This window comes from Phyllobates terribilis, unplaced genomic scaffold, assembly GCF_046119375.1.
Source record: "Phyllobates terribilis strain yellow unplaced genomic scaffold, ASM4611937v1 Scaffold_13__5_contigs__length_258822181, whole genome shotgun sequence".
NCBI lineage: Eukaryota > Metazoa > Chordata > Amphibia > Anura > Dendrobatidae > Phyllobates > Phyllobates terribilis.
The window spans coordinates 99,353,336-99,363,263 of NW_027362773.1; the positions used below are offsets into that span (position 1 = coordinate 99,353,336).

Consider the following 9,928-nt stretch of genomic DNA (forward strand, 5'->3'; position numbering starts at 1 on the left):
GGGGATGTTTTACAGCTGCAGGGAATGGACGATTGGTTGCAATTGAAGGAAACATGAAAGCGACCAAGTACAGAGATATCCTGGATGAAAACCTCTTCCAGAGTGCTCTGGACCTGAGACTTGGCCGAAGGTTCACCTTCCAACAAGACAATGACCCCAAGCACACAGCTAAAATAACAAAGGAGTGGCTTCAGAACAACTCTGTGACCATTCTTGACTGGCCCGGCCAGAGCCCTGACCTAAGCCCAATTGAGCATCTCTGGAGAGACCTGAAAATGGCTGTCCACCAACGTTCACCATCCAACCTGACGGAACTGGAGAGGATCTGCAAGGAAGAATGACAGAGGATCCCCAAATCCAGGTGTGAAAAACTTGTTGCATCATTCCCAAGAAGACTTATGGCTGTACTAGCTCAAAAGGGTGCTTCTACTCAATACTGAGCAAAGGGTCTGAATACTTATGACCATGTGATATTTCAGTTTTTCTTTTTTAATAAATTTGCAAAAATTTCTACATTTGTTTTTTTTCTCAGTCAAGATGGGGTGCAGAGTGTACTTAAATGAGAAAAAAGTGAACTTTTTAGAATTTACCAAATGGCTGCAATGAAACAAAGAGTGAAAAATGTAAAGGGGTCTGAATACTTTCCATACCCACTGTATGTTCTTGTACATAGAGGCAGAATTATAATAACTATGTTTTGGTCTATATAATATCAGCGAACATGGGCAGAATATATTACCCCCTTAGCTCTTCCTGACGTACGAGATCTTTCTTCTGTTTCATCAGTTGCTACTTAGATAAATCTACAGAAATGTTTTATGTGACAGGTAACTACACTGGATATTTTGATTCAGGGAATTGCAGGACATGCTGCAGCTAATATGAAGTTATCGCCCCTATACTGTACCAGCCTCGGAGCAGTAATGAATCTTCCAGTTTCCTCTTGAATTTCTCCAGAGACCTTAATGTGTTCATTCCCGTGTAGAGAAGCCCCCATTAGCGCGGTGACTTGTGATCGATGATGCTTCTCTATGACTATGTTCTCGGCTATATATGAGAGGTGTTGTGGGGAGCAGGTTTATGTCCACAGTAAAAGTCGCGTTATGTATGGTCAGACCGACATAATGTTCTCTGCGATTACGGCCGCGGCGAATCCTAAAAACAAAGCTTTCTAATTTAGTGAGCACAGGAATATGTACAGAGGCGATGTACAATTAACTTTTATGTGCCCTAATTATGACGAGCTAAAACTTAATGGGACTTTCATAAAATGCAGTATACATTACAGACCTCGGTTACACGGCTGCAATCATCTCTTGAGAAACGTCCAAAAGCTATTAAAAAAAATTAGATGCACCTTGGAGGGTTCAATAACTAAGAGAGCGGCCCAACTCTGACCCCTGGGTGAAGATGGGGGGTAAAAGTTTTTCTATGTTTTCTTCCAGAAGGAGATACCCCCCCACCTACTGGTTGTGCCTGGTATTGCTGCTCCTTTCCATTGAAGTAAATAGAACTGAGCCGCAATATCGCTTATGTCCTGTAGACAGGTGTGGCACTGTTTTTGTATAAAAAAGTGTCTGTGTTTTTCAAAAACCTTTTTTTAAAGTAGCTGCATACATATAGTGTGATGATGATCTCCATTGTAGAACTTAAGTTTTATTGGAAATTGTAAAAATAAACAACTTTGCAATTTACTTCTTATTAAAATAATGCATCATTTCCCTGATTATCTCTATTGTATTTTTTATTGTTCATAGTTTGTTTCCTAGGAGACGGGCCACCGCTGCGGTTTAGTATAGCATTTACAAGCTCTTATCCATAGAGTTTGTAAGCACGGCACTGAAGGCAGCTATGGGACCATTCACATGTCCTGAATTTTTTGCAGACCGAGCTGAAAATCTTGGAGACATGTCCAATTTTGATCCGAGGGACGGATCAAAATCGGCAGTGCAAGTCTATGGGTCCGTAAAAAATTGGCAGCACTGGATGACAACTGAGTGCAGTCCGATTTTCACGTACTGTCAGAAAGGAGAAGGGGGAGAAACTTTTTTTTTCTCCACGTACGAGAAAAACTGATGATACTTGGACCAAACTTTGATCAAAGTCTGATCAGAATAATCGGTTAATTTTTTCTCATAGGTGGAAAATACTGACATCTGAATGAGCCCTAACACAGACTTTTTTGGTGGCTACTGCAAGAAGTAAAAAGTCCTTCAATCACAGTGTAGAAAACAATTAAGACAAGAGAAAAGTACAAGAACATGAAATATTACCTTACATTCTATTCTTGTATTAGACGAAGGATATAGTGAAGTTCTTTGTGACAACTTTTTATAAGTTCTCCGACTTTCTATTCACGTTTCTCAGGTGGAGATTTCTTGTTCTGATTTGTCCTTTTTGTAAAATTACTTTTCTAAGAAAGTAATTACTCTATAGAGCGAGATGTCACCCGGGAGCCATGTAAATGATGTCTCCGGCATAGATTAATGTCCACCCAGAGGGAACAGCTTCTCCGGTCCTGACTTCCAACTCTCCAGCTCCAGCAAGGATCCTTACAGTGCAAACAAGACCACGATGAGCCACAACATATACCATGTCTGATATGTACTGCGTAATATTTCTATGGAACTTAGTCTATAGATCTGTTACGCTCGCGCCCAGACTGACTGGCGTGAGCATGATTAGTGATCCCACTGGACCATGAACCGAGGAGTGCCAGGAGGGGCGTGACTAAGTATCAACTCAGTCCGACCAAGGTCACACGGCGGCTCAGTCGACTCCGTGAACCAGGGAGGAACCGAGCAGAGGGACCAGGTGCTACTCCAGGTCAGACCCCGGTCACAGCTGTTGACCCACACCGGGGAATGCAGGAACAGGCAGGTTAGGCTGGCATACAGACAGGTAGATACTGGCAGGCACGGCTGGTATGCAGACAGGTGGGTATTGGCAGGCACGGCTGGTATGTAGACAGGTGGGTACTGGCAGGCACGGCTGGCATGCAGAGAGGTGGGTACTGGCAGATAGGAACGCAGGCAGGATAGGGACCAGTACAGACTGGGATACTGGAACAGAGCCACAGGTGCGGTAGACAAGCAGAGCAGAGCAAAACCTGCAGGTGCGGTAGACAAGCAGAACAGAGCTAAACCCGCAGGCGCAGTAGACAAGCAGAGCAGAGCAAAAACCCACAGGTGCGGTAGACAAGCAGAGCTGAGCAAAACCCGTAGGCGCCGTAGACAAGCAGAGCAGAGCAAAACCCGCAGATGCGGTAGACAAGCAGAGCAGAGCAAAACCCGCAGGTGCGGTAGACAAGCAGAGCAGAGCAAAACCCGCTTGTGCGGTAGACAAGCAGAGCAGAGCAAAACCCGCAGGTGCGGTAGACAAGCAGAGCAGAGCAAAACCCGCAGATGCGGTAGACAAGCAGAGCAGAGCAAAACCCGCAGGTGCGGTAGACAAGCAGAGCAGAGCAAAACCCGCAGGTGCGGTAGACAAGCAGAGCAGAGCAAAACCCGCAGGTGCGGTAGACAAGCAGAGCAGAGTTAAACCCGCAGGTGCGGTAGACAAGCACAGCAGAGCAAAACCCACAGATGCGATAGACAAGCAGAGCAGAGCAAAACCCGCAGGTGCCGTAGACAAGCAGAGCAGAGCAAAACCCGCAGATGCGGTAGACAAGCAGAGCAGAGCAAAACCCGCAGGTGCGGTAGACAAGCAGAGCAGAGCAAAACTCGCAGGTGCGGTAGACAAGCAGAGCAGAGCAAAACCCGCAGATGCTGTAGACAAGCAGAGCAGAGAAAAACCCGCAGGTGCGGTTAACAAGCAGAGCAGAGAAAAACCCGCAGGTGCGGTAGACAAGCAGAGCAGAGCAAAACCCGCAGGTGTGGTTAACAAGCAGAGCAGAGCAAAACCCGCAGGTGCGGTAGACAAGCAGAGCAGAGCAAAACCCGCAGGTGCGGTAGACAAGCAGAGCAGAGCAAAACCGGCAGATGCGGTAAACAAGCAGAGCAGAGCAAAACCCACAGATGCGGTAAACAAGCAGAGCAGAGCAAAACCTGCAGGTGCGGTAGACAAGCAGAGCAAAACCCGCAGGTGCGGTAGACAAGCAGAGCAAAACCCGCAGGTGCGGTAGACAAGCAGAGCAGAGCAAAACGCGCAGGTGCGGTAGACAAGCAGAGCAGAGCAAAACGCGCAGGTGCGGTAGACGAGCTGAGCAGAGCAAAATCTGCAGGTGCGGTAGACAAGCAGAGCAAAGCAAAACCCGCAGGTGCGGTAGACAAGCAGAGCAGAGCAAAACCCGCAAGTGCAGTAGACAAGCAGAGCAGAGCAAAACCCGCAGGTGCGGTAGACAAGCAGAGCAAAACCCGCAGGTGCGGTAGACAAGCAGAGCAAAACCCGCAGGTGCGGTAGACAAGCAGAGCAGAGCAAAACGCGCAGGTGCGGTAGACGAGCTGAGCAGAGCAAAATCTGCAGGTGCGGTAGACAAGCAGAGCAAAGCAAAACCCGCAGGTGCGGTAGACAAGCAGAGCAGAGCAAAACCCGCAAGTGCAGTAGACAAGCAGAGCAGAGCAAAACCCGCAGGTGCGGTAGACAAGCAGAGCAGAGCAAAACCCGCAGATGCGGTAGACAAGCAGAGCAGAGCAAAACCCCCAGGTGCGGTAGACAAGCATAGCAGAGCAAAACCCGCAGATGCGGTAGACAAGCATAGCAGAGCAAAACCCGCAGTTGCGGTAGACAAGCAGAACAGAGCAAAACCCGCAGGTGCGGTAGACAAGTAGAGCAGAGCAAAACCCACAGATGCGGTAGACAAGCAGAGCAGCGCAAAACCCTCAGGTGCGGTAGACAATCAGCAGATACACACAAGGTACTTACAATGAAGTAGTGAGTGGACATTAAACTCACAAACAGAAGTACAGATACAACGAGTTGGAGTTAGGTGCAGGATCAGACACTGTAGGAAAAGGGAAGATACAGACATAGAGACAAACAAGTAACGGGCTAGGACACTGTTCAGACAGGAACTGAACCAGGATCAAGATACAGGAACGAGCCTGGGAACTCAGCCCCCAGGGTGGCGGAACAGACTAGAAGTCACAGATACAGGTAACAGGCCTGGGTATACGGCCCCCAGGGTGGCGGAAACAGACAAGATACAGGACAGGACCTGGCAACTCAGTTGCACAGAACACACTGAATGAAAGTGTTGCTCAGGCACCTCATACTGGGTGGAGGGGGTTTAAGTATCCAGTGACTCACAGCAATAGGCTGGGGACGCATTAGGACTGTGCACACAGTAACTATAAGAAACAGGCAGTAACCGCGCTGCCGTCCTAAGCAATCAGACAAGAGACATGCACACAGCAGGTACTGGAGCAAAGTGTGCAGCCTGGACTGATAGGTAAGATAGCGGTCTTGCATGGTGGGAGGTGGTAAGCCATGCCAGCATGCCGCCAGGGATGTTACAATCGCGCACATATTGTTACAGATCCGGGTGGTGGAACCTCTGTGCTGTGATACAAGGAGGGACCAGAGGGACGTAACTAAGTGCCTACCCGGACCGACCCTGGTCACATGGTGGCTTAGTCGACTCCGTGAACCAAGGAGGGACCAGGAAGGTGAACCAGGTGCCACTCTGGGACCGACCTTGTGTGAGAGCAGGTGACTCCCACGGGACTGATGGCTGAGGCCGACAGGCACAGCGGATGAGCACGACCAGTAGACAGGCCGGTGATGCGGGTAGACAGGCAAGGCTGATAGACAGGCTGGTGGGCACGGCTGATAGACAGGCTGGCGGGCCCGGCTGATAGACTGGCTGGTGGGTACTGAAACCTGAGGACTGAGGAGAGTGTTAGCACACAAACAACAATCCTGCACAGGCACCTCCATTTTGGAGGAGGTGCCTTATATAGGGGAAGTCCTCCGGCCATTGGCCGGGGACTCTTTAGGACGGCGCGCACGGCCCCTTTAAGAGGGAGGGAGGGAGCGCACGCTCGAGCGCCCTAAGCACAGTGCCCGGGGAACTGCGCGTGGCGCGCGCACCCCGGGCAGACGCAGGAGGGGAGCCGGAGGACGCCGGACCGGGACCGCGGTGGCAAGGGGATCTGCGTCACTTCTCGGCAGGAGGCAGAGACACCGACGCCACACATATTTTCCACCCTGAACATTACAAATGTCAAAGCTACTTGTACCTACACAGCTTGGACAAAGGAAGAGCTAGTGATGGACTCGTACAACTGTGGAACCAAACTCTTCCCAATTGGACTGACTTCCTCATATGTTTCACCAACTGTGTCCATAGAAGACCCTCATTGAGGTCATGGAGACCACTAGTTAGAGGGAATCTCTTGAAGGATTTTGGATAATGTCGGAAAAAAATTGTAGGCTCCTTGTTGCAGAGTCAGAATATTTTTAAGATGGGGAGAATTGTTGGGTCAAAGTTAAAAGGGAGAAAAGTTGACAAAGCCTCATTGATGATGATGATGATGATGATGATGATAACAAGAGGTAAGAGGGATGAGTTGGACAAGAGGGAACAAGCTCTTATGGAGGGCGAAGAAGACATATAACCATTAGGTTGTGAATACAAGGAGAATGCTCTAGAAAATAATCAGGGGCATGTGCCATGGGCTTCGGGCAGTATACTGAACCTTTAGTCCAGGTGGAAAAAAACCTTACTGCTCTGGGAAGAAGCCAAGAGAGCAGCAATTATAAGGAAAGTTAGTTATTGCTTGCAGGTCATGTTAAGGGGACTCCATGTCCTGTTCCTCAGACTCTATTCCAAATCGGAAATTTAGGAATAAGAGGAATTTTATGTGTTTCTTGCTTCGTTTCTTGAGTCTACAGTTGTAGTAATTGCGGAACAAATTCACCCAATGTCTTACAACTGCATCTAATGCATGACAACTTTGCCCACCGACTTACATCTTCAATGTCTAAGAGTTATATCCAATGCTTCTACAATCACTGCATGAGAACATCACGTAATAAATTAAAGCTCGACCTAATGCCTGACAACTGGGTTCAGTGTCTGACAACTCCACCCAATCTATACACCACTTAGTCCATTTTGCATTTTGAAAGATGCAAGATCCACAGATATTTCATGACTTCATTTTTATGGTCGACACCACTTATGCACAGAAAGTTAATGTTGGTTAGAAAGAGAAATGTAACAAAGGTAAAACAGGTTAAATATGAGGCTTCTCAAGACATGAGGACTAGTAGATAGTCAATGCAATGTTCACATTGAGAGCAGCAATGAAGATGAGAACGCACTGAGGTCAGGATTTCAGGTAGTAGCAGGTGCGCTAATGTGAAGGTGGACAGGACATAACAGGGGAAAACTCAAGTCAAGTACAAGGTCACAAGTGGATGAAAAGTTCTAAGACAAACTAGAGTGGAACTTCCAAGCAGAGAATATATTTAGGAGACATGCCAAGGTCAAAAACACAATGTCATAGAAAAAATCTGACGTCAGGACATGGACAAAGGAGAAAAACCGGCAGACAAGTCCAAAGGTCAAAAAAGTGAAGTATAGGGATGAACAGGCCCGTGGATGTTCAGAGAATCATCAGGAACAGGATCCAGAAGAGTCCGGATACTGACATCCATCAGATCCGCGCAGGGTAAAGCAAAGAGAACTTTGTGTACACAAGGAGGAGATGACCAGGAGTGCACGGCTCCTCAGCCCCCGCTTCTTGCTCCTCAGGGGCAGTGCACTCCTGATGATTGACTGTTTGGACATATGGCGCGTTCGTGTCACTGGCCCAAACTGTGTGGCTTTTTCATGCTGCAAGAATAGGCAGCTTTGACTTTGCAGTGTTGTAGGTGCAGTTGCACTGAAGCTGGCTGGGTCCAGCTTCAGTGCAGAGTTTACAAGCTCTAATGGAGAGAGCTTGTAAGCGCGGCATTCCTAGCCTTGGAAACCGTCCACTTTGAATAGACTGCACTGCATTGGCGGCTGGAACCTAGACAACGAGCACTAAATAATAAAATTAAAAATTCCTTCACTCCGGTGCTTAATTTTCCAAGCACTTTGCAATGTTACCCGTTGATGACAAAATTGTTTCTGAAAGCGAAAATATTGCATATCACCAAGTAACATTTGCAAGAAGTCTCACGGTTGAAGCAGTCCCACAATTCTAAGATTTGCGCCACATTTATTATACCACCTGTGCCCGTATTAGTTGAAACGATACATTCCCTCCAATTATTTGTATTTTAATTTGCTATATCATTAATATTCGTCTCCCAGAGTAAAGATGACAGACAGCCTGAGTCAAATCGACAAATAAACATCATAAACCCGAGCGCCTGGAATTCATTAAATACGGCGCTCACAAGACGTCTGCAGCGGAAACCAAAGGGCAGATTGTGAGTGGCGTTTCCTTCTATTTCTCTTTTTCTTCCGCTGATATTTTACCATTGACACCACAGAATGGACAGACAATTAATTACGCTGCCCCCTCTCTCCCACTGCCCCTCGGTTCTTGAAGGCGAGATTTTTCACGTGCTCCTATGTATCCCTCCCCCCCCCCCCCCGTAAAGCGATGATTAATTCACTGACGGCTCTGAAATCTCAGCTGAAAACTCATCTTTTTCCCTTCAACCTATAAAGCGACATCTGAGAACAATGACAGAAGCCGCGCCGTCGCTCACGCGTTTCACTCCCCGGAATACATTATATTATTCAGCTTGTTTCACATGATGATTGAGACGTTTCTTTTACAGATTGTATTTCCATATCATCGCCGGCTCCTGGCCGATCAGTCACAAGAGAAGAGGCTTTTAAAAATCCTTATGGCTTTAAAAATCAAACTCTGTCTTCAATGCTTGGTTAACCATTTAGACACCAAAGTAGAGCAAGATAACTGTTAGAAGTGCAGATGCGTCTCTGAAGGTGTCGAAGTCCTACCAGATTTCACAGTTAAATAGAACTCTGAGACCTGATGATACTGATGTACTTACTTTGAAAAAAAAAATCCATGGCTGTGCTACCTTGTGTGAAAATATGCTCGCATCATTTTAAAATAAGCATTTCATGAAAGCAGCTCATTTTAATTTGAGGATTGTACAGCCATTTTGACATGGATTTTCAAAGTAAGTACGCGAGTCTCATCAGGTCTAAGACACCTATTTGTTAATGTATGCAGCTTGTAGAGTGAAATTTGGTGACAGATCAACTTAGAAAAAAGTCACTTCTGAACAAAATTTTAACCCTTGATATCATGAATCTTTGTAAATATTATGATTTCTTTTTTTCTTGCTATACTCTGGTAGAGCTGCATTTCCTTAACACTAGTCTTAAAGGGTTTGTCCACTACTCAGATAACCCCTTCTCAATCAGTATGTTTGCCCCTTGTAAAATAATAAGACTTATACTCACCTCCAGTGCCAGCACCTTTCCAGCAGTGTCGGCACTCGCTCTCCCAGGGCTTATGTCACATTTTTATGTCACGTGAGCCCTGCAGCCAACCAGTATTTTTAAGTTCAGTCTGAAAGTGCATTGGGGAGTGGCGATGCACTTACAGCTTCTCAGCCTCCACCATATTCCTGAACTAGCAGCACCCTCCACTGACTGATTGATAGGTCGGCGGCCGTGTACCAGAGCAAACGACCTCCTAATAGACTAGGGAAGGGGGCTGCTAGTTCGGGAATACAGCAGAGGCTGAGGAGCTGTAAGTGCACCGTCACACCCCAATGCACTTCCAGACTGAACTTCAACTGCATTTTGGGAGTCATGAAGGGATTGACTGGCTTATCTTTTAAAGAGCCTGCTAATGCATATTGCAATAAAATTATTTTTTGGGACAATGGAGGAATTGAATTGAAAAGCAAAAGATACATTTTTATTTTAGCTCCATCCCCTACAAGGCTGTGTGGTTAGTTTTAAGTGTGAATTTGTCCTAAGAAACACTCCCTTTAAGGGGTAGTTTTT

At 46.8% G+C, this 9,928-nt stretch overlaps 1 protein-coding gene across 1 annotated transcript in view; it reads left to right on the plus strand.

The window, feature by feature from the left end:
• The window catches only part of LOC141173604 (uncharacterized), a 28,460-nt gene extending 19,592 nt beyond the window's left edge, over positions 1-8,868 (plus strand). The window contains exons 4-5 of the mRNA XM_073657903.1: positions 8,246-8,364; positions 8,685-8,868. Of these exons, the coding sequence (XP_073514004.1) occupies positions 8,246-8,364; positions 8,685-8,868 (303 nt within the window). The remainder of the gene's footprint in view (positions 1-8,245; positions 8,365-8,684) is intronic.
• Positions 8,869-9,928: the final 1,060 nt, after the last annotated feature.